Source organism: Leucopleurus acutus (assembly GCF_964270905.1).
Source record: "Leucopleurus acutus genome assembly, chromosome: 16".
Classification (NCBI taxonomy): Eukaryota; Metazoa; Chordata; class Mammalia; order Artiodactyla; family Delphinidae; genus Leucopleurus; species Leucopleurus acutus.
The window spans coordinates 35,120,141-35,144,923 of record NC_139158.1 but is presented as its reverse complement, the minus strand read 5'-3'; the positions used below and the strand labels follow the sequence as shown (position 1 = coordinate 35,144,923).

The following is a 24,783-nucleotide window of genomic DNA, read 5'->3' as shown; positions in this document are numbered from 1 at the left end:
GGCAGAGTCCCTGTGACCATCTCACAAAGACCCTTAAAGTCCATGTGGTCCCGTGGTTTTCTAATTCTCAGAGTGCTCTGGAGTTTTCCTACTTTTTGAGTTTTTTTTTAATAACTAAGATAAAAGAGCAATAGAAATGAAGTATTTATTTTAATAGGAATTTATTACCGGTTTTATATATTGAGGATCTGTGAAAGTTTTACTCAGAAAAGGGTTCAACGGTGGGGACACTTTTTTCAATAACTGACCGAGCCCACTTGCCTTCACAAGTCAGATGAGGGGCAGGGGCAGAGCCAGCCAGAACCTGTGGGCCCAGCTGCCTGCCCACCCCCAGTAGCCTCAACCCCAGTGGCTCTGTCTTGCTTAAGGGAGTGAGCGTACCTCCCTGCAGGGTGGGATGACCCTGAGCTCTAGCTGGGGGTCTCCAGCTTGCAGACCCTGTGGGTGGATGCATGGTGTGGAGGTGGGTTACATGTTATCAGTAAGGCGGCCTGACAGTCATGAAGCCAACTTCCTGGTACAGTCACAGCTGGAATCCTAGGGCTCATCCACACTGGGCTCTGGCGGGTTTAATTAGGGACTGAGATAGCAGTGTTGTTCCTGGATAGTCGGTTTGGCATAAGCACCGACACCCTGAGGACTCAACCCCCCACCCTCTTTCCCTCGCAAAAGGAAGCCAGGCAAGAGAGCAGAGGCCTCGGGCAGGGGAGTGAAAGGGCCGATTTAATGAGAAACTATAAACTGAGACCAGCCACGATGCACAGTGACAGGAGGCCATGCAGTGGCAGTGCGAGACCAGGAGAGGGGCGGCAGCAGGATACAGTGGTCCACGTGAGCAAGTTCACAGACAAACCATTCAGGAAATAGACAGTGTGGGCTCAGGCCCAGGGCAGGGCTGGTGTCCACCAGGGCACTTGTGCCACTTGTGGCTGCTCCTTTCTCGTCCCCAGCCTGTCCCCCATCCAGTGCTGCAGCTGCTCCTGCTGCAGTGCCCGCTGTTGGAGCGAGCACAGTGACAGGTGACAGCAAGCCAGCCAGGGCAAAGGGCGCAGCGCTTACTGGGAAGAGGATCCGTGGAGAGTGCACTGCAGATCTGAGTGTGCCTGCAAGGAGGCCCCTCCTCTCTGTCACCTCTAGTCCCAGCTGGGACACACCCCACAGAGGTTGTGCCCACATGCAGCAAGGACATGGTATACACTGATGGGCTAGGCTCCTGGGCATTCCTTCTGGCCCTAGCAAAGACCAGGGTTCACAGAGGTGTGGCTGGAAAGGGAGCTGGGCAGGGGCCAGAGGAGAGTCCCTTCTTGGCAAGCTAGGGCCCAATCTCTTACCCCATGGCCTGCAGGTGTGCCAATGTCCACATTATCCCAGGTGGCATCTGGGCACTGTTAAGAGTTCCTGAGTTCTGAGGGCCAGAGTCATTCCTTCTGACCATCATACCTGCCTCTAGCACTCCAAAAACAAACTCAGGCCTGCCTGGGTCCATCCCCCACTCTCAGCCCAGCAGATCAGAAATGACTGTGGCTACAGGCTAGGCCCCAGTGCAGGCCCCAGGTCTAGGGAACCAGCCACTGCTCTGGCTGCTTTTGGTCCCAGGAAGACCCAGGACCGAACCTGTACCTGGTTCAGAAATGCAGGAAGAGACCCCAGCAGGGAGACCATGTGAGATCATTCCCTGCTTATCTTTCTGATCACAAACACCAAGCAAACCAGCAGCACACAAGCTCAGTGCCATCCCCCTGCCACTTGCTGACCCTTGGCCTAAAATCCAACAGAATTTTTGCCAAAAGAGTCAGATGCTCAGGGAAGGGCAAGGTGAAGAGGAGAAGACTTCCAGGGGACGGACTGGTGGAACAGCTTCCACCCCCAAGTGGGAGCATGGAAGCGAGCCACTGAGCGCGGGGAGCAAAGCACAGGGGGCCAGACTGACAGTGGGGGGTCCAGTCCCGGCTCCGTTAGCAGAGGCGCTTGTACGTGTAGATGTAGGCTTTGCAGCTGGGGCACGTGTGCGTCACATCCTTGAAGTCGTTGATGAGGCAGGGGATCAAGCAGCAGCCCAGGTCACACCTGAATCGGAGATGGGGAGAGACAGGGAGGCCTGAAGAAAAGGCACCAAGGGCTGGGGCCTACTCCAGCGTGGTGGTGGGTGGGCTCAGCCTCCCCACCCAGCAAGCGCTATACCACCTACCCCATGAAGCAGCAGAAGAAGCCCAGCACGAAGTTCATCAGGCCAATCTCGTAGGAGATCTTGGTGGTGATGGCCTGCTGGCAGTGGGGACACACCGTCTGCACGGGCGCACCCTCAAAGATCTCTCCCTGCAGCACTGTCACTGTAGTGGCAGCCCCTGAAGGGACCAGGACCGTGGCCGTATGGCCCCCAGGGCCAGGGTAAGGCCCTGGCGGGTAGGGCCCTGGTGGGTAGTAGCCCATGGGTGGATGGGGGCCTGGAGGAGGGTAGAAACCTGGAATGACACAGAAGATGGAGCAAAGACAGATCACTGCCTTGCCACCTGCCCCATGTGAGAGGTGAGCACAAAGCCCTGAGGCCCCCAGCACCCAAGGACATAGGGTGAAGCCTTGGGGACCAGGCCCTGGGCCAAAGTAACCATCGACATTCTCCCAACCTTTCCTGCTCCCTGTCCCATGGGGACCAAGACAGAGAAGCTACTTGGCCCAGCCAGATACGGCAGAGAGCTGGGAACAAGGTCTAACCTCTTCTCAATCTTAGCTTGATGCGTTGGCTCCCTTGCCTCTGACACACAGGGGACTGAGCTGTGCTCAAGGACCTTGACCACAGGAGGGAAAGCCTTGTCTCTCATCAGCCTCTCCTCCCCACCAGCATCAGGTCTTGTACTGTGGTGCCAGGGGCCAGCCCACCTGACCAGGGCCCGATTCTCCAGCCTGTGTAGTCTCTGAAGAGCTGCTGGGTGAGCAGGATCCCAGGCCTCCACCATGGACTCAGGTTCCTGGCAGCACCTCCAGGAGCCAGCCCTCCCCTGGCAGGGCCCGGGACACCTCTGGCCCACAGAACCTGCACCATGTTCTAGGGCACCTTCCCATGTCCACCGTCCAGACCCACGATCAGCCCCCCACCCTTAAACACCCACACAGACAGACTACCCGCCCGCAGCAAAGGCTGGCTTGCAACCCAGGTGACATGCTGAGTGCTGGGCTAAGCGGATTCCTTTCCAGCTTACCTGGAGGCATGTAGGTGCTGTCTGCATTCACATGTGGGGGGATGAAGCTAGGCTGGGGCATTGGGTGACCTGGCGGCTCATAGGGTGGGGGGCCAATGTCTGCAGGGGGCAGTGACATGCCCGGTGGGGGCTGCATCACAGCTGGGGAGGTGCGGCCTGGACAGAGAGTGACACAGAGAGACAGGGAGAGGAAGCTCAGACGGCTCCAGCCATCGGCGGAGGGCTGCTCCAGGCACCAGCTCCTAGCAGCTGGAAAGGGCAGGAGACAGCAATGAAGCGCTGAACCCTACCTGGGGTGGGTGGAGCTCCACTTTTCTCCTCCAGAAGGGGGGCTGTGGGGCCCCCAGGGTAAGGAGGGGGCGGCTCATTCGACATCTTTGCTGCTTCTCCTGGACCCTGGAGGACAAACTGAGATGCAAAGTATGCTCCCAGCCCGCCCCCCTCAGCCCCCCACTGCCAGTCAGGCACTGGTCTGTGATGAGGGGCTGCAGCACAAGGTGTGTGGTCATCCTCAGAGCCGCCCCTGCTGAGCCCAAGCACACAGGGCCTCCTGTGGCTCCTGCAGGTGTCCCCTGCCCCGGGGCTCAGCTCACCTTTCACTCCCCTCCCCATAAATCTCCACACTTGTGATGGGCTGGGACCAATTCCTTCGAGAGAGCAGACTGGGCTCCCTGTAGGCCCTGGAGATGCCCCACCATTGCTTAGGTAACCCAGCCCAGAGCCACCATCCTCCAACCTCCAGAAACTAGCAGCTTCAGGGGTCACCCACACTTCCTTTGTGAAAGCCAGACAGTGGGGTGGCCCTGGGAAGGGGACAGAACCCAGCAGCTTGGGAACCTAATCTAGGGCTTCTCACAGGGCAGTCTGGTCACTGGTCCTCTCCTCCCCTCCAACTTAGGGAGCACCAGGCTGGCCTCCACGCCAGGGCACTGTGGCCTGCTTGTGGGAGGGGGTCTGGGAGAGTTTTTACCTCCAATCCCAGGTACTCAGAGGAGATAGGCAGGTGAGGCTCCTTCTACTGCCAGCCTGGGCAGACACACAGGGTTCTGGGGAGCTGTTTCAGGGGGAGAACAGGTAGCGCCCTCAGCAGCGGCTGCCCTGGGCACCTGGCCCCACGCAGCCACACTCCCTCGGCACTGTATGTCTGGTGTCTCCCTCGCTGCCCAGCTCAGCGCCGTCCTGTGTCCCTACCCACTCCTCAGCCCCCCCTTCCCTTCCCCACGGCTGCTGTCTCCTCAGGGCCACAGCCAGTCCTCTGTCCACTCCCCACCAGGCCCAGAGCAGCCCCCTCATGTCCACATGCCCTGTGGGAAGGAATCAGAACCAAGGGCTTCTCCCCACAGCAGCAGCGCTGTTTTGGTCGGAGAGTGAATGGGGCAAGAAGGAAGGAGGTAGTGTTGGTCATTTCCTTCACAAAGTCCACTGAGCACCTGCTGCCGGGTACTGGGGGAGAAGCAGGGGAAGCAGGCCATCCTCCCGCCCGAGTCTGCATTCTGTGTCCTTTAGTAAGACACTTCCTTCACTCTATTCAGCAGCATAAAAGGCTAAAAATTAGTAGCATTTTAAAGTGAGACTCATTTTTTTAAACTGATATACTATGAACTAGAAAAAAAAAACAGTATAAAAAATATATACAGTGAAAGCAAGTCTCCTAGTATAGCTCCCTCCTAGAGCCCATCAGTGTTAAATTCAGAACGATGTGGGGATGGAGGGCCCCAAACAATCCTGCCAGGGGAGAGGGAGCCTGGAGTCAGTAAGTTTAAATATTAAATTTAACACATTAGTGGCAGGGCCAGAGGAACTGAGTCCAAGCAACAAAAGTGAAAAAAGATACAACTGATTTCATCAAAATTTAAAACTTGTGCTTCTAAGGATACCATCAAGAAAGTGGGAAGACAACCCACACAGTGGAGGAAAATTTTTACAAATAATATATCTTTTCAGGGACCTGTACCATTTAGAATATATAAAGAACTCTTCTAATTCATTAACAAAAAAGATAACCCAATTTTTTTAAATGGGCAAAAGGATCTGAACATACATTTCTCCAAAGATAAACAAATGCCCAATAAGCACATGAAAAGAACCTGAACATTGTTAGCCAAAAGGAAAATGCAAATCCAAACTACAAGGTACCATTTCCTACCCACCAGGATGGCTAAAATGAAAAGGACAATAACAAGTATCATGTAGAGAAACTGGAACCCCCCACATTGCTGGTGTAGCCGCTCTGGAAAACAGTCTGGCAGTTCTTCAAAAGGTTAAAATAGAGTTACCACATGACCCAGCAATTCTGCTCCTAGGTATATACCCAAAAGAATTGAAAACTCATGTCCATACAAAAACTAGTAGAAGAATGTTCATAGCAGAATTATTCATAACAGCTAAAAAGTGTAAACAACTCAAATGTCCATCAACTGACAAATGGATAAACAAACTGGATATAAATATATATATATTTCCATACAGTAGAATATTAATTCAGCCATGAAAAGAGATGAAGTACTGACACAGCTACAACCTGGATGACCCTTGAAAACATTATGCTCAGTGAAAGAAGCCAGACATAAAGGACCACATATTATATGATTCCGTACATAAAATGTCTGGAACAGGTAAATCCATAGGGGCAGAAAGCAGATTCGTGGTTTCCAGGGGTTTGGGGGGCTGGCCATAGAAGCAATTACGGAGTTCCTTTAGGGATGATGAAAATATTGTAAAACTGTAATGATGGTTGCACAATTCTGTGAATATACTAAAAACCACTGAATTGCATACAATTATTTAAAATATTTTAATTTTTTGGCCACGCCCTGCGGCATGCGGAATCTTAGCTCCCTGACCAGGGATTGAACCTGTGCCCCCTGCATTGGAAGCACGAAGTCTTAACCACTGGACCACCAGGGAAGTCCCCGAATTGCACACTTTAAATGGGGAAATCGTATGGTATGTGGATTATTCTATGTCAATAAAACCTATTAAACTGAAAGAAAACAAAATTGCCCAACCTTATCACCCTAATGCAGCCAGTCTCTGCATGTCCCTGCCAGTCTGTATGTATAGGCACCTATATTTTTATATAGTTGCCATTGTGACAAAGTTTTAAATCCTTTTAACATGTGTCACATGTTTTTACTCCGTCTTGCAAGACTCCATGACCATAGATTTTAATATTTCCAAAAATGGGCCCATCACTGTTTACATGACCAATCCCTATTAAAGCATTTAGAATGCTCCTTATTTCATAAAAAACTGGAACACCTTTGGCTAATGCTCTTTCCCTTTCTTGGATTATTTCCTTGGGCTAAACCTGTCAGAAGTGAGATTATTAGGTCAAAGGGTATGGACATTTTATGCCTTCTGTGAAGGATGATGCTGATTTACAGTGCAAACTCTGAATACTACTGTTATTATGATTTGTAATGTTAAGATGACACTTGGTTATGTTTACTTCTTTGATCACTAAGAGGGAGGACATCTTCCCAAATGCTTATCAATTATATGCCAGCTCTTGTGAGTTGCTGCTTATAATTATCCTTTGAAGACATGGAGGCCAAGGAAAGACAGGACCTGTCTGAGGTCCCATGGCTTATTAGAGGCTGAGCCAAGCCTAGGACCCTGGTGTGACTCTTCCACCCCCACCTGCAGGTGACTCCTCATAGCACAGGGTCAAGAACAGTAAACAGCAGAGCCTCTAGAGGACGTCACAGAAGGTCCCTGTCCAGGGGCACTGGCTGTGCATGCTGGGCCTGAGGTCCCTTGCCCAGGCCACTGCCAGTGGCCACAGCCACCCCGATGGGAGAAAAAGGCAGCTTTCCTTAAGGGGCTTGACTCGAGTCTACAGAAAACTCTAATATGCTGAGTCTGTTAGAACCTGGGCAGGCACCTGCTGCAAACTGCCATGCTCCGCCCATCAGGGATGCCTGTGGGGGTGGCTTACCAGGAAACTGGCGGGTCCTGGGTCGCTAAGCAGGCCGGGAAGAGCTGCACTGTGCTTGGCAAGGCACTTGAGCACCTTTGGGTTTAAAAGGCAGGAACTAGCCCCTCCATGTCTGGGGAGCAGGCACACACACACACTTCAGAGGATGCAGGCGTGGCCTGCCTTGTCACCAAAATCTCTGGATCTAATTCCATCATCTCCTAGAGCGCAAGAATTCACTCTGGAATCCCACCATCATAATGATGGCATAAGCCCTGCACACAGGGCAGAGGCCTCCCCTGGTGTCCAGCAGAACCTAGAGCAGGCACTGCTGCAGGACACTCATTACACTCCAGGCCCTGACCACACCACGGCCCAGCTGCTCCTGTCTCCTCCCCTCCCCTCCACACCCACACCCACGATGCAGCTGCCTTCCTGAACTGTGGCAGAGACTGGGGGGCAGGCCCCTCCAATACGAAAGAGAGGTTTCTGAAAAATGGCTCATGAAGATTTCAGGAATTCAAACCCCAGTTCCCCTAGTGCTTCCCAATATAAAATCAAATGTGTGTGTTCCCACAAAACTGCATTGTCCAAGGTGTAATCAAAAACCTCAAGAATGCAATAATCTTAAAAAAAAAAAAAGGCACATGTCCAAAAGAACAGTTTTCCAATAAAAACGCACACTGCTCAAGTTAAGCTACAAGTGCAAGCGTGGAATCTGATATCACAGCCCCGGCAACTTCACTGTTGGGCAGGTGCTGGAGCGTCCGTTAAAAGAGGCTCAGGAAGGGCAGCAAGTTCCCAACAGAGGAGAGGGAGGCCCATGGTCCTGGGAGCTTGATGAAGCCAACGTGCAGCCCCTGAACCCCGAGACAGGCCTCTCAGCCTCCTGTTTAGATATTGTAGCTACAGACTGTGAAGAAACAGAGTTGTCTGAAAGCCGTCACGAGTCTATCATAAACCAAACAGGAGCTCCCAGGGGGGCCAGAGGACGTTACACAGCACACCCCTTTATGCCCTCTGGACTTGGTGGATGCAGAGGTATTACCCAGTCATAGTACTGATAAAATACAGATTCTCTGAGAAGAGAGCTAGAGATCCAGCTGACTGCTTAACAGCTGGTCAGCCAAGGCGCTGACCCCAGCAGCACGTGGGTGTAAGGTGCAGAGCAGGGCACCCAAGACCTGGGAGCTGACTCTACTCTGCCACAAGCTTCATGGATTTCCTATTTAAGGAGCCTTAAATTCCTGCTTACCTGATTTCTGGCAGTTTTGGGGATGCTGGGGAATTTCCACTTCACCCTGGATGAAAGCGAAGTGCCGCTGCCCCAGCCCTGACGGCTCCTACTTTAGAAGCCACCAGCCTTGGGAGACAGAGCACTTTCGAAAAGCTGAAGTCTGGGCTGGAACTAAGCAGGAGCTGGAAATGTGTGCACGGCAGAGGCTGGATTCCTAGGGCACCTGTCACGGGGCCCCGAAGATGGAACTGACAAAGGAGATCAGTGTCCCCTCCACTGCATTTTCAGGTTGAGGCCTAGCCTGAAAGGAATGTCCTGACTATGGCCACAGGGCAGGGAGGCAGCGTGGGGCGCATGGCTGGCAAGCTGAGAAGGCGCTGTTGGGACTCTGATCCACGCCGTGAGCCCACAGCTTCCTCAGGAGCCGAGGACGGACCAAGGGACAAGGGGGTGTCCAGAAGCTCTGGCACCATCATCCCCTACATGGGAGAGAGGAGAGGGAGGGCCTGCCTGCACCCTGTTCCACCAGGGGATGGAATGGGGCCACTTAAAAGCCACATCTGGCCTCTGCCCCCACAACCAACACAGCCTAGCACCCCCTGTGCTCTTATGTAGGAGGGAATTATTCCGGTCACCCTAAAGTGAGATGAAGCCTGTCTCCACGTCTGTCTGTCTGTCTTTGGACCCACTCCCTGCTGCAATCTCATCTCACCTTCTCCAGAGCAGCAGGCACTGGGCCTCTGGGGTAGGACACAGGGCCGGGCACTTTCTGCAAAGCCAGGTCTCCCCATGTCCCCTAGTGGAGTTAAAAGCACAAGACCTCCCGGTCCTGGGAAACGGCTCTGGTGTTCTGCTCTGCTCCCAGCTACTCACTGTGCCCTGTGGAGAGCGCTGCTGTTGATCCAGGGCCAGAGCCTGGCCAACTGGCAGCAGCCTGAGGTGGCCCAGGTGGCTCCCCGGGGGAGCTGGGAGGGCCTGGGCCCGGGCCAGCAGGATACACCCCTCACTGGCTCAGCCGCTGCTGCAAACTCCATTCTGCAGTCAGTCTAAGCTGTCCTGCACACCACCATGGGGGTGCCAACCCTGTCCCCGGTCCCCCCACCCCAGACAGTCTCTGCTGAGGAAACATACCCACACTGCCTTCTGGAGGAGGACTGGGAGGGCAGTGTGGAGCTGAGACGCATCTGTACATGAGTGCAGGTTCCTGGAGGACTGAGGACAGATGTGGGGGACGAGACAGAGATGAAGGGAGAGGACGCACCCAGAAGGAGGACTTTCTGACATCAGTTTTCCCCCAGGGTCTGCTAGAGCAGCGGTTCTCAAACTTTTTGGTCTCACAACCCCTTTACACTCAATTATTGAGGACTCCAAAAAGATTGTGTGAGTTATATATATCAATACTTACCTTACTAGAAATAAAAAATAAGGAATTGTTAAAAGTATTTATTCATTAAAAAGATTAACTTATTACATGTTAACATAAATAAAATTTTAAAATAACTGCTTTCCAAAACAAATTTAATAAGAAGATGGACATTGTTTTACATTTTTGCAAACCCTTTAAAAGTCTGGCTTATCGTTAAAAAGTCTACAAATAACAAATGCTAGAGAGGATGTGGAGAAAAGGGAGCCCTCTTACACTGCTGGTGGGAATGTAAACTGGTGCAGCCACTATGGAAAATAATATGGAGGTTCCTCAAAAAACAAAAAATAGAGCTGCCATATGATCCAGCAATTCCATTCCTGGGTATGTATCTGGACAAAACTATAATTCAAAACAATACATGCACGCCTATGTTCATAGCACTATTCACAACAGCCAAGACATGGAAACAACCTAAATGTCCATCAGCAGATGAATGGATAAAGAAGATGTGGTACATATACACAATGGAATATTACTCAGCCATAAAAAAGAATGAGGGACTTCCCTGGTGGCGCAGTGGTTAAGAACCTGCCTGCCAATGCAGGGTACACAGGTTCGAGCCCTGGTCCGGGAAGATCGCACATGCCACGGAGCAACTAAGCCCGCGTGCCACAACTACTGAGCCTGCACTCTAGAGCCTGCAAGCCACAACTACTGAGCCCACGTGCCACACTACTGAAGCCTGCACACCTAGAGCTTGTGCTCTGCAAGAAGAGAAGCCACCACAATGAGAAGCCCGTGCACCGCAATGAAGAGTAGTCCCCACTCGCCACAACTAGAGAAAGCCTGTGCACAGCAATGAAGTCCCAATGCAGCCAAAAATAAATAAAATTTTTTAAAAAATGAAATAATGCCATTTGCAGCAACATGGAGGGACCTAGAGATTATCATACTAAGTCAAATAGAAAGACAAACACTATATGATATCAATTATATGTGGAACCTAAAATATGACACAAATGAACTTTCCTATGAAACACAGACTCATAGACATAGAGAACACTTGTGGTTGCCAAGCAGGGTGGGGGCGGGGGTGGGGAGGGAAGGACTGAGAGTTTGGGATTAGCAGATGCAAACTATTATATAAAGGATGGATCAACAACAAGGTCCTGCTGTATGGCATGGGGAACTATATTCAATATCCTGTCATAAACCATAATAGAAAAGAATATGAAAAAGAATTAATATATATGTATAACTGAAACTGTTGTATAGCACAAATTAACACAACATTGTAAATCAACTATACTTCAATAAAATAAAAAAGTCTGGCTTAAGAGAAGGCAGCTGGATGCTCATATCTTCTTCTCCATCCAATCTGTTGTGATGTTTTGGTTAAAGTATGAGAAAATCCAGCCTCCCACAGTAAGTAGCTGGAAAAGGGAAAGGTATCTGAATAGTCTTCTCAGCTAATTGTGGATATTCTTCAACACTACACCCAAACCTGACAGGTGGTAGTAGCTTCTTAAAGGTTAGTTGCAATATGGAATCTGAATCTTTAACAACAAATTTTTCCTATTATATTGAAAATCATTGGGCTACCTTGTATTTGGAATGGATCTTTTACACATGCCCTGTTTTATAACAGCATGCATGGGTCATTTGGAAAATAATGGTCCACGATTATGATATGAGCCCTGATTATGTAGATATAGCAATGTTAACACATCTCATTATAAGATATGCCTCCCTCCAAAAAATCACATTGTTACTATCACCACCAACCCCATCAGAAAAGTCTTTAACTACTGGGAAGCTGTCAACCTCGCGGTGGCAGATACAAGTTTTCCAAAGTTCTGACATTTTCTCTTGAAAGCTCGAATTTTATCATTGGAAACAGTAACAAATTTATCATTGGCAACTTATACAAAAATAAAAGGTCAGTTGTTTTCCTTGAATTAGCAGGCTCACTTTGTTCATTTTCAAGAAAATGTCTGCTAAATCCCTAAGTCTGAATAACCATAGTCTGTGTGTCAGTTGTTGTTTTAAATAAATATGGAGCTCCATGAAAACGCGAGTTCAGCTCACAGCTCAAACAGCTGCACACATGCTTCCCCTTGAGGTCTCCAGCATGCTTCACGTGCGTCCTTTCATCACAACACAAAACATTAAAAAAATGTGTACTCAAGGGTCCAGATAATAAACTCAATAATTTTTACTGCTTTTTCTTAAATGAAACTGGCGTGAACACAACCACAACAATGACTAGCACAGCTGGGTGCCACGCCTCGAGCAGAGCTAAGTCCTGCTACTGTTGCACCGCCAATGCTAATGCCAATACAATGAAAAAGGCAATATAACCAATAACGTCTTGGTGTCCTTATAAACATAGTTCTGACCTTCAGCCCCTGGAAGGTCTCAGGAAGCCTCCAGGAGACTGCACGTCACCTTTTGAGAGCTGCCGGGCTAGAGGAACCCCCACGCCGGTAAGAGGGTACCTGCAGGCAGAGCAGGGTCAGGGCCAGAGGGACCAAGAGTCCCAGGACCGAGAGTGGACTGCGCCGGTGAGTCTCTGAGCTGGCTGTTTGTCACACTGAGGCCCCACCCCAGGAACATGCTTGCTGCAACGTGCAAGGCTTTAAGGAGGCATCAGACTAGTTCAGACTCAGCTCCACCACTTTCCAGCTGTGTGACCTCACTGAGCCTCAGTTTCTTGTTTGTAAATGGGGATAATCATGCCTACCTCTCAGGGTTGGAGCTAGTTTTATAATAAACAGCATAATAAGCAAAACACCCAGAGCAGTAGCTTGAGACCGAGCACACAAGAACACTGAATAAATGCACCTGCTATTGTGGTCAATTATTGTGAACAACTTCCAATGGGAAGGAAAACAAAACAGGCACTGATGCCTCTGCTATGGCAGCTTGTGCTCCCACAGGAGCGGGGATCCTGGTGTGCATTCCCCCAGGATCCCGGGGTACTTGTAATCAAGCCCAGCCTGAGCGGCTCAGCCCAGAAGAGGTCACTGCGGCATGGCCAAGTGGCGGCCAACTGCTCTGTGAGCCCCTAAGACAAGTTCTGGAAAGGAAGAGATACCAGCAATCATTCTAAAGGGCCATCGCTCCTTCCAGGCGACTGCCCTGGAGCTCCATGGGCTACAATGCCCCGGGAAGGGCACTCTGCCCAGACCCTGGCATCCACCCGAGACCCTAGTGGCAGCAACTGCAGGGCCGAGTTTCCCACAGCCGGGCTGGCCTGCCCACTGCCTCCGCCAGAGGAACTCACCCCCCACCCTCCGGCAGCCATTGCACCAGGATGCCAGCTGGCCTCAGAGGGGCTCCTCTGTCCCCAGGAGGCAGGTTCCAGGCGTCTGGCCAGAGGGGGCTTTGGGCTTTGCTGGGGAAACTGAAAGGCAGCTTTCCGCCTTGCCCACAGCCTTGCATCTGCTGAACCAAGGAGGCGCCCACTGCTCCGCGAAGGGTGGAGGCCCGGGGTGAAAGCCAAGTGCCCTGGGGGGGTCCCCTAGGGCCCACCCAGAGGATGGTGGAAGGGGAGCACACTCAGCCTCTGCTGAGCAAGGGGGCCTGGCCCACATCGTCCACACCCCGCCTGCCCACTGTAGAGGCTGCGTGGACCATGAAGGACCAGGTAGCATGAGGCGTCCCTGTGGCTGGGGGCTTATTCACCAGGGATGGCCACTGACTCCCTGGGCGACGCCACGTACCGTCCTGTTTTCCCAAGTTCCCAGGGGTGGGCTTAAGGACAGTCTGTTTGGTGGCCACTTAACAGAGGCCCTTGGAGGGGGACGGCACTTCCTCTGGGAATAACCAACCGTCTGTTGGTGCTGATCATTGTGTAGCACCTACTTTGCGCTGGGCACAGGCTGGGAAGTGTCAGGGAGTGAGCGGCTCGGTCCCTGCCTTCCAGAAGCTCACAACTGAGTGGGGGAGACAGGAGTCAAACACACACCAGAAACACCAAACCTAAGTACACAGTGAAACCAGTGGTGTACAAGAAAGTACGGAAAGATCAGACCCGTTCCGGGGGTCAGGGAGCAACTCTCCAAGTAAGCCGGGGGGAGGAGGTGGGGTCAATGAGACTAGCAGGCAAAGGAGAGGACAGGACAGTGGCAGGACAGTGAGTCACAAGGCCTCAGGAAGGAGGCTGCGCCCGGTGTGGGTGGCCAGACAGCAGCCTGGAGCCATCGAGCCTCAGGACTGTTTCAGAGGTACGAGGCGCAGGGGCTGCCCTGCAGCGCACAGACCTCAGATCCCCACAGAGGACCTGGGCCAGTAGGCAGGATAAGGACCTCAGGCCACGCAGCCCACAGCAGCACCCCGGCCCTTCTCCTCTGAGCAGCCACCCCCCACCCCATGCACCACCCCCTCAACTCAGCCTTCAGGAACAAAGACACTGACTTCCTTTCTAGACTGGCAGTAAAATTTGAAGAGCGCCACCGATGGATTGTATGACCCTATATAATCTCTCCACGCCTCAGTTTCCCCACCTGACCACAGAACTCCATTTTTATTCAGGGCAGCAGTATCTTTGCTAAGATGTTCTCAGCCCTTCTTACAGTCATGTGACCATGTGGCTAAGTTCTGGCGAATGAGTCACAGTAGAGTGACATATGTTCTTGTTGGAAGGTGCTAAAAGGGAGCCACCTCGTCAGGGAGATGGAGCCCATGTCCTCAGGCCCTCCTCCTGCCTGCTGCCAGGAAGACGGATGTGACAGCCCTAGCAGCCATGCTTGACCACGAGGTGACCTTGGGAATGGAAGCCATGCTAAGGACAACTGAAGGTGCCCAGGCCCTGGATGACCATGGGGATACCATTCCAGCACTGAATGGACCACTTCTCTCACCTATCTTGTAGTGAGAGAGAAACAAACTAACTTGTTTTCCCTGGGGTTACTGTGAGTTTCCTAGTAAATGCAGCCAGACCTCAATATCAAAGACAAACAGAGAAGCTAGTTTTCCAGTAATTCTCAAATCTAAGGTAGCCAGAATCTACTTGTGATTGGTAAATTTCCAGTTAGTTATTAAGAAGAAAGGAAAACAAGTATCATTAAAAATAAATAGTGCTCCTTGGGCCTGAAGGTATGTAAACAAGTGGTCCATCATTGAAAAGCTCCCATTAGGACTTCCCCATGCCTTGGCTTCCTCTAGCTCACAATGCCTTGCGGAGCAGGCCCATAGGAGGCCAAGTTCAGCCCTGGCAGACTGGAAATCCTGAACTCAGCCCCTTTTCCATTGTCCTTAAAGATGCAGGCAGGACAAGAGAGACAATCCCTCCCTCAGATAGCATCACTGGTGGCTGCAAACCATTTATTTTAACGCTCGAACCTGGGTGTATCTGATGCCTTGGGAATTCTAAACACTTCAAAACAAGCTAAAGACATGGAAAGGACCAGAAAGTAGATCTGGTTCTCCCATCTGGCTGCTCTCCTCCCACCCAGCCCTACACTCTTCTCCCTGATGAGTATCATGGCTCAACAGAGCTGATACATCAGCCTAAGCCAATGGCCCCAAATACCACAGCCTACGCCCTTCCCCAGGGAGGCTTGAGTCCTGATGTCACAGGCCAAGCAGGAAGGGCAGACTCCTCACCTGCTGGCACCCAGGCACTAGGTCCCACCCATCTGGCCACCTAATGTTCCAGAGTCTCAGTTTTCTCATCTGTGAAATGGCAGCAGCCGTCCTTGACCCACCGAGTTGTGATGAGGCGTAAATGAGGTCATGGATGAAGAGCACGCAGCTCAGAGCCTGTCACATAGTGTTCAATAAGCACAAATCATGGTTTGCATAAATACAAATAGCTGTATTTATGGAGACGCAAGCAGAGTGTGGGAAAAGGAAGTATACAATAAAACAGAAAAGAGAATACATTGGTTGCTCTTAATCAGAAGCAAAATCAAAAGGCAGACAGGACTCAAAGAATGGTTCTAAGCTAAAAAGTAGTAAGGCTTCTAGGAACTGTGATGATGATGACAATCATAAATGCACAATTTACATCATGCTGAATTCTGGTCAGAGCCGTGGCAAACCACTCTGACTCCCCGTGACAGAGGCAAGGGCACCTGGGCCACAGCAGAGTGGGTTCATGCAACTTTTCTGGAGGACAATCTCACTCCTGTACATTCTTTTTAACACATTAATTCCATTTCGAGGCATTTGTCCTAGAAATAAACGAACACATGAGCAAAGGTTCACATGTAAAAATGTTTCTGTATATCAACGTTTTGATGTTCAACCAAAGGGACTAGTTACCCATCTGGTTAACCTATACCATGTAACTATATTCACTCCCTCAAAATGATGTGGATCTACCTTTATTGACATAGGAAGATGGACTTGATAGAGCACCACGTAGCATGTACAGTGCGATCCCTTCTCAGAGAGACGTGTGTATTTACATGTAGATTACACACCAAATGTTAAGGGTGGTTTTTTCTGGATAGAGAGATTTTGGATGATTTGTTTACACACACACACATACACACACACACATATAGAGAAACTTTTTATTTCTGTGTAGTTTCTAGTTTTTATAGGGTAGGCAGCTCCTTTGGTTGGTTCCTTCCTCAAAATGCTCACTATAAGTGTGTTATATTTATGTATATTCCTCCTCAGTCCAGAAAAGGTGTCTCTGACCATAATCTAGTTCTGTCTGTAGGTAAAGAAATGCTCCAAGGAGCAAACCCAAGGACTGGGCTGTTCCCCTCTCATGAGTTGGAGTGGTCTTTGCTTCAGTTTTGTAGGAATTTGGTAACACAAGTCAGTTCTCTATACCAAGTCACTTCCCAGTGCTCCAGTAAAACTGAGGGTCTAGACCTGTGAAGCTGGGACATAAACGCCATCCAAGGTAGTTCTAGCCTCAGAGACCCTGCCTGGAGAGCCAGCAGGAAGTCACCTGGCAGAGGAGGCAGGTGAGAAAATCCCAACAGACACATGACAGAACTGAGACTGACAGCATCACAGGGCTTGACCGAGGTCACTAGCTGGAGCTGGCGCTGGGAACACAGGTCTCCTCCTGCCCTCTGAGCTGCCTCCCAGGCAGGACCAAGCTCAGGAGCTTGGATTCTGCATGTTTTACCGTTGACACAGAAGAAGGAAGTACAGACAGGAGGGGGATGAGGAGCAAAGGGCAGAAAACAGATGCAGCTGCAACCACGAGTGGATAAACAAGTCATCTGCACCTGCTGGACAGGCAGGGCTTGGTAACCAGAAGGCTGACTAATTTTAGAAATGCAATGAATCTAAAGAACCATCCCTTAGGCAATCAAAGTGGAACCCTGAAAAGAAAAAGTCCTTAACTCTGCCTTTGTTGAGCTGACACAAAATGGAAGGCAGCTATGCTCACCACTACACCACCTACGCGAGCTGACACAAATGGACAGTCTTTGGATCGACTCTACTTTAACTGGTTATCTGAGATCAAGATACACCATCTTGATCCAGGAAAAAGCTCTAGGGCCTTAAGTGCAGCCAAGCCACGTGGCCACTACAAGGTCCCCATTCAGCTGTAAGAGTCTTAGTTTGGACACAAAGGCCTGCTGGCCTTGCTGGCCCAGGAGAGGAACTCAGCCTGCAGCTGAGCCTTGCCCAAGTCCCCCCATTCCGTTGGGGGTGGGGGAACCGCTATGCTCCCAAGAGAATGGCTTTGCCTTTCTGCCCTCATGAACTCCGAGTCCCGTAGGTACTGCTCATTTTCCGTGAGCACAAGGAGGGAGCGCCTCTGCATCATTTAAGTCCCTCCTGTTGCAGGCAGTGTCTCAATTCTTTTACACTAAGCACTGCTGGGTGAAGAACAGCAGCTGCAGTCAGTCCAGCGTGGCACGCTTCTAGAGGTCACTTGGATGGAATCAGTGAAAAGAAAGAAGCCCAAAGCCAGCAGACACCTAGCAGACCAGTAATTATTCCTGGGGTAGGCCCTCACAATTGCAATGCTTAGATGTGCCGTAAACACCCTGTGAAGGGGCACACGGTAAGAAGCTGCGTACAGAACTGACGAAAAAACCCAAGAACACACAACGGTACAGGGATACTCTCCAGCGGAAACGCCCCTACGTGTAGCAAGGGGCACTCACACGACTGGCACTGACAATCCAGAGGAGCTAGCGTCCAGGACAAGGACACGATGTCCACAAAGGTGAAGGGGAAGAGCCGGAAAAGTGCCCTGGGAAACCTGAGTGGGGAACAAATCTAATCAGCATGTGAAATTACACTCCATGAAACAGTATATGGAAGTTGAACTAAATTCATATCACTCTAAATGGACATCTGACCCAAAGAGCTGGCTTGTGCCATTTGGGACAGAATTATTTTGGATCTTCTCTTTGAGGAAATGAGAGCTCACGCTGTATCTGGGGTTGCCTTATTTTCAGCCATGTGTGTATTTCTCTTTGTTTCGTACATCTAGAGGCCACCTTTCAGGCCACAAGTGTCTCTAGTGATCACCAAGTCCAAGGTCTCAGCTGACATACGTTTGGTCTTCAGACATTACTAAGCTCCCATGAAGGCAGGCCTGGGCACGGTGCTGCATTTAACAGTGGGCAAGATGGCCGCGCCTGCCCTCCGGCTGCTCCCTGACGGGGAGCCTGGCCCAGCTGCTCAGACAAGAGTCGAGTCTCAAACCAGTGCTCCTTCCCACTGCAGCTGGCTCAGCCCCATCTCTTATCTCACACATTTTCCAAAATGTTTCTCAAAATTTTGCTTAAGCAGAATCTTGAACACCCAACAAAGTGCTTCACACAGTGGAATTCCATTGTGTGAGCATACATGGATTTCACTGCACCCAGGACAAAAGGAGAAACAAGTGAAGTGAGCTGACCAGTCCCTCCCTTTCTCCTGGAACAGAAGGAGGGCTCCTGCATGCCTCCCCTGGTGCCACCCAAGGCCTCCACAGGGCACCAGGACCGGAGGCCTCTGCCCTGCTGGCTGACTGCAGTCCTGACCACTGCACATTCACTAGGGAATTCAACTCTACGCAGATCTGTGTTCCCCACTCCAGGGAGGATGGAGCACACACAGACCACGGGCCCTACACCTCAAGGCTTTACCAGCCAGTAGAGAGATGGGACAGCTGAAGGGCAGACACATACATGATTTTATTCAACACACAAACAGCCAGCACGCATCTAGGCCCTGAAGATGGGGGAAACAGTTTTCATGTCACAATCCAGTGGGAGAGGGGCTGTAAAACACAGAAACTAGTCAAATACATTGTATGTCAGCTAGTGAGGCGTACCATGGAGGAAGGAGGAGCAGGGAAGCGAGGGCTTCTCTGAGTGGGGAACCTTCAGGCAAAAATAGGACGGAGGTGAGGCGAGAGCCACGAGCCATGTACACGGCTGGGGAAAGGCCCTGGGGAAGTGCAGTTCCGCGCAGAGGCCTGGAGCATGTCCACACGCCCGTGGCTGGGCAGGCAGCTGGGCAGAGTTGGGGCAGGAGTGAGATGGAGGGCTTCCCGTGCTGTGCCTGGGCACTAACGTGGGTCCCCAAGAGTCCTGAACCCTACAGTGCTTGGCCCCCACCTCCGGCGGGCACAGGTTCTTTTTGGCCAGTGTGACTGGGACCACAGAGAAATGGGCCCCCGTGTGGCCCCCATACTCCCCAGGCAAAGCAGGTAGACAGGTGACCCGAGCTCACCTAAGCTTGCCTCCATGGGGACAGAAACCGAGGCCTGCCCCGAGTGCCAGAGCTGAGAAGTGGTCACGTGAGCAACACAGAATTCCTCTAGCTCTGGGATTAGCCAATTTTATTCAGCAGAGCCATCACTACCCAAGTTTGTTTGCTTATTCTTTCTTTCAAGTGACTACCTGTTCGAAAAGACTTGATTCCTGACTCTTTACTTCAGCCAACATTTCATAGGCCCTCTATAGAGGCCACTCACCTCCCTGGTCCCTGCCCTCAGGCAGCTGCAGATCCAGCTGGAAAGCCAGCTCACACTTGAAAAAATTTTGCAAAAGATACTCAGCAAAACCCAAATGAGAATATGTGACAGCAGGTGCTCCAGGTGAGAGAGGGGGCGGTCTGTGGGTGGGGGCCCTGGGAAGGCTTCAGGGACCAGGTGGGCCCTAGGTAGGCCCTGCAAGGAGGTGGGCAGGGGTTCCAGGACTGGAGCAAGAGTCACTAGGAGAAAGGGGGAAAGAACTGTGGTCAAAGGCCCAGCCTCCCCAGGCAGACTGGCAGCTCCCAGAGGGCAGGGGTGGTGTTTGGGGCCAGTCTCTCCACAGCCCCAGGCAGTACATCAAATATCAGCTGACCAGTTGGATGATAACACAGCCTGGCTGATACTCCCTGGCAGGAGCTCTGTCCCCCAGCCCACAGGCCCTGCTTCAGTTAGCAGTACCCCTGTCCCCAAGATGGACGTCTGAGAGATGTTCCAGAATTGTCTCTGCCCCTTAAAACCTGACCTGTCAGCAAGCCTTGCGAATGCCATGGTTCACAAAGCTCTCAGAACTCATCTACTGGTCAAGGTTCAAGGTCAAGGTTTACTGGTCAAGGTTCAAGGGGAAAAGTCTGGACTTGGCCGTGTGTTCCAGATCTCTCTACCCAAGAGTGTAACTCGCCCTTTCCCAAACAAACCAAATCCCGCCCCAACCAAAGAACCTTTCCACCGACCCTTCCTTCAGCCTCCAAACCCTCTTTCCAGAAGATGGAGCCTCTCCTGTAATTCCCTGTGGTGGGGATCCTCTGTCCCTCACTCTTGTCACCCCACTAGAGAACACTGGGACTCTCCCCCTCATTTTCCTGGGACCCAGCTCAGTCCCTGGCACAGGTGTGTTGAATAAGCAGGTCGGTGAGGGAAGGCTTCCCATGCTGTCCCTAACCCGCAGCCACTGGCCCAGAGCACAGCCTCAGCCGAGCAGCAGTGTGCGGGCTTCCCGATGAGAGTGCCAAAAATCCAGACAAGAAGAGAAACCCTTTCTTGAGTCACTGTCGAGTCCAGGGAGCAGTTTGCACAAGGGGGCCGGGGGAGCCCCCATTTCCCTTCAACCCTGCTGTCTCAGGAGAGCTGGGTTTGGGGCTCTGCTCTGCCATTATTTGGCAACCCTGGACACGTCATTTGGTATTCTGGCTGCTTCCTCAGCCGTGAGACTCAGAGGTGCCTGAGCTGCATCTGCAGAGCTGACACTGCATGCAATGACAAAACACAGGTGAGAGTTCTGTCCGGTGGGAACAAAGCACATACAAAAGGCACACACTGCAGACAAAACTTCATTCCCTGCTGTTTCCCCAACTTGTAAGACTATTGCTCTTAATGTTAATTAGAACTGTGACAACCGTTTCACGTCTTCCTGAAGTAATAACAGGTTAGAATTCTCCTCAAGCTCCACCCAGGGAGACCCTTCCGCCATTCCCTACCTACTTCCACCTTTCCTGGCCTCTGTTTCTCCTTGAAGGAAAAGCACAGACACTGAAACAGATCTGAGTTTAGACTGAATCAACACTTATTGAACACATTATGTATCCAGCACCTTCACAATTTTTACTGGACACCTCCTCGTGGTAAGAATTGATGGTCTGGATCACCCAGCGGACAGACCACGCAGGAGCTCACAGCACCCACAGATCAGGAGTACCAAAAAGGTGATGAGAAATGTTTTCTAGAAAAATGATCAAACATTACCAAAAACACATCACAACTGCTTTCATGGAAAGAATCAGAACATCATTGGCCTTCCTTACCCTGCACTGCATGGTTTCGTGCTGTCTTCCGTCTAATATTAGGGGCCCCTAATCTTCTCAGTGCTTACAGCAGAGACAGACCTTCATCTGGGTGTTGCTCCTCACCTACCACAGATGCAGCAATTGAGGGTCTGGAAGGGCAAATGACTTGTCACACAGCTTGGAAGCGACAAAAAGGCCTCTAGCGTGGTCTGCAGGGCCCTCTCAGGGCGAGAGGATCTGCCTGCCACAGGTCCCAGGCCAGGTGCCCCCTGTCCCCTGCAGCACTAAGTTGCATTGCAGCCTCTACCACCTCCAGGGGAGATGTGTCTGGGAGAGTCCTGACTATGCAGAGAAGAGAGAACGAAGACCTTTGTGGGATCCTAGAAACTGGCACATTTCCATTCTGTGCACTCCACTTCCAAGTCCCTTTGTGGGGCACAATAAGCCTCATGCCACCACTGCCAGCCTGGCTCTCCTCCTCTCTCCTCCCCACTAAGGGCCAAGCTCCCACTGCATGCTGCTTTCTCACTGGCACAACTGCCTTCCTCCTTGTAAGGGTAGAGACATCAATATAAGATGCCATGACTTTAACTGCCACACTTCCCTGACTGTGTCCTATATGAGTACAAATACGTTCGTGCCCTTTGAATAGTGTTTCTTAAAGTGGAGACGAATTTTCACAGGACCTGTCTCTTCGCTCCCTTTCAGACCACTGAAGAGGGTCAGGGTTGGTATCTCTGGCTATGGAATAAAGTACCTGGGCCCAAGGGACTCAGAGCTTGTTCACTGGGCTACGAAGCCCTGTGCCCCTAGGGCTTTAGAAAACACACCAAACCAGCAGATTCAAACCGGGAAAGCTTACAGTGTAAAGAGGAGGAATGGCTTGCAAGCTGACGATTTACATCAGTCCCTGCCAACGCAATATGTGGGGCGACCTGGCCATCGGGACACATCCCATCAGTTCCCCCTCAAAACAATTTTGTTCCCTGAAGTATCATTCTATGTCACACAGTCCATGTTTTTGCTCTTAGGGTGATTCTAGAACCATGGCCTGCTGTTTTCAAATCTTTGCAAGAGCACATATAAAGCTCTTTCTTGGTTCCAGAGGCCCATCCTATAGAAAAACCTCCAAAGTCCTCAGCTCCTCAGGGATGAGAGACAGAGAGAATGACTCTCAAATATGCAGTCAGTTAAAAAACAAGAATTCTAAGACTAATTAATAATATGCATGTTTAACTATTTAGGGGGGGATAGACCGATATCTGCAACTTACTCTGACACACATAAAAACAAAATAATCAGATGGACTGCTGGATGGTTAGATTTGTGATAAAGTACAATAAAATGTTGGACTTTCCAGGTGGCATTCACTGTAGAATTTCTTCAACTTTCCTGTACGTTTGAAACTTTTCATAATTAAACGTTTGGCAGAGGGCAAGGCAGAGCTGGCGTGCCTCTCCCCACCAGACTCTTAGATCAGCCCTGAGGGAAGAAACAAAGCACGGAGGAGCAAGGTCACACTTGCTAGGCACTGTCCTGCCCAGCAGCCCACAGGACACACACGAAACTGGTATAAACGCTATGCTCAAGGTCTTCCATCCTCCTCACACTAAGACCAAGGTTCTCAACCCCAAATGAGCCCGAGAATTATCTGTGGAACTTATTAAGTAAACTCCTGGGGCACATCTCATAACTGCTACATCTGAACCTCTGGGGGTGGGTCCCCGGAATCGGCCCTTTTAACGAGGGCCCCGATGTCTCTGATGCAGAGGATCTTAGGCCCATACTGGAGAAACTTATAGCCTCTTGCTCCTTATCTGACACCTGTTGAAAGGCCTCCTGGGAACATTTAGAGGAAAGCAAAAACACGCATACCCTTAAATAAGTCAAGTGCCCAAACCCGGGCTCGCATTACGCCGTGAGTTCAACTACACCAAAGTCCTCGATGGTATGAGGTTGGGCCCAAAGATAGGCCAGGTCACTGCCTCCACCCCCGGCACCGGCGTGTGCGGTCGAGAGCGGGCGCAGAGATTTACAGATGTAGGCAAACCAGGGCGGGCGGGGGAGGGAGAGCCGCGCGGGGCCCGCCTGGCCTGCCAAGGTCACCACGGAGCTCAGCAGAAGCTTCTTTGTCGCCGGGACCCTCCTCCCGACCCCCCCCCTCCTTGAGGAAACAGCCCCTGCGGAAAACCGGGGATGGTACTTCCCCAACCTTCCCTGCAGAGGATGTGGGAGGCGTGATAGCGGGATCCGAGAAGCGGACCGTTAGCCCTCGGGGCACCGAGCACGCCGCCTGCCGAAGCCTGGCTAAGCTGTCACCGCAGCCCCGCGGGTGGCCGGCCAACCCAGCGACGGTACGACGTCAAAACCCCAAGGCTGCTCTGGATCGCATCAGCATCCTGGGAGGAGGCGACCGGCCCGCTGCGCCGCCCCCGTGGTCCCTTTACCTCGAGAAGCCAGCAGCCCAAGGCCGAGCGAACGCCGAGACAGCCCGGGTCCAAGCGCTCGGAGGACAAGACCCTCAGCCCCGCGGGGCTTTGCGCGCACACCACCCCCCCGTCCGCCCAAACGCCTCTGGGAGATGTAGTCCGTCCGGGTGCCCGAAACGCGCTCCGCGGGCCAGCGGGACCACAGTGCCCGGCGTGCACCGCGCGGGCGCCGCAGGCGGGGGCAGGGAGGGGACTGCGCGGTACGAGGTCTTACCAGTCCCCGCACTGGCCGCGAGTACCCAGCCCTGCTCCCAGGAGTCTCCGCGGGAAGCCGTCTAGAAGGGTCGAGGCGACTCACCGTCGCCGCGGCGGCCGCGGCGGCCGCAGCAGCAAGAACAGCCGCCTCCGCAGCTCGCAGTCGCGCGTCTGTCAGAAGGAGGCGGGTAGACTTTGGAGCAGGGCCGAGGCCCGTGGCGTCACAGCGAGGGGTGGAACCATGCGGTCAGAGGAGGGGCCATGAGGTCAGTGCAGGGGCGGGGCCTCGAGGCGGCACGTGACTAGCCCTGGTGACTTCACCAGAGCAGGAGCCCTTCGGCCCACGCGAGGCACGTGACAGGGCGTGGGGTCTTTGTCAGGTGAGGGAGCAATCAAGGGAGGCCCTGCTAGGTCTCCCTCCCGGCTCGCCAGACCCCGGGTATCCACCAGAGCTAGGCGCACCTTTCTTCCTTTCAGGCGCATTTGTTCGTTTATTCCACAAATATCTATTGGGTTTAGGCGCTGGACATTATGTGGGCATGACCAGGTGGAAAGATTTTAGTTGCCTGATGTGGCGGTTCCAAGCAGAGCTTAAATGAGACAACACTCCGCCTTTTCCTTTCAGCTCTCATACTGTTAACAAGTGTTAGTGGGCATTTTTAATGCCATGTTTTTTGCAGTTTTTTTCCTTTGGTTGGTTTTGC

The 24,783-nt window shown here is 51.8% G+C and overlaps 1 protein-coding gene across 3 annotated transcripts; it reads right to left on the bottom strand.

Annotated features, from left to right (window-relative positions):
- Window positions 1-154: 154 nt before the first annotated feature.
- CDIP1 (cell death inducing p53 target 1) lies at window positions 155-24,331 on the bottom strand. 3 transcript variants are annotated; one of them, XM_082856951.1, is made up of 6 exons: window positions 23,843-23,923; window positions 4,168-4,251; window positions 3,488-3,593; window positions 3,198-3,353; window positions 2,189-2,462; window positions 155-2,067 (listed from the first exon to the last, which is right to left on the bottom strand). In XM_082856951.1, exons 3-6 carry the CDS (start codon window positions 3,570-3,572, stop codon window positions 1,956-1,958), a joined length of 627 nt encoding a protein of 208 aa, XP_082713077.1. In that variant the 5' UTR covers window positions 3,573-3,593; window positions 4,168-4,251; window positions 23,843-23,923; the 3' UTR covers window positions 155-1,955. The 3 variants fall into 3 exon arrangements, with proteins under 3 accessions (XP_082713077.1, XP_082713076.1, XP_082713075.1); XM_082856950.1 differs by lacking the exons at window positions 4,168-4,251; window positions 23,843-23,923 and adding an exon at window positions 24,183-24,331; XM_082856949.1 differs by lacking the exon at window positions 4,168-4,251 and having other exon boundaries at window positions 23,843-23,904.
- Between the last annotated feature and the right edge of the window lie 452 nt (window positions 24,332-24,783).

Coding starts and splice junctions, on each gene's coding strand:
- CDIP1 (XM_082856950.1), bottom strand. CDS start 3,572: ATGTCGAATGAGCCGCCCCCTCCTTACCCTGGGGGCCCCACAGCCCCC. Junction 3,354..3,487: donor TGGAGCTCCACCCACCCCAG/GTAGGGTTCAGC, acceptor CTCTCTGTCCAG/GCCGCACCTCCCCAGCTGTG. Junction 2,068..2,188: donor TTCTTCTGCTGCTTCATGGG/GTAGGTGGTATA, acceptor TCTCCGATTCAG/GTGTGACCTGGGCTGCTGCT.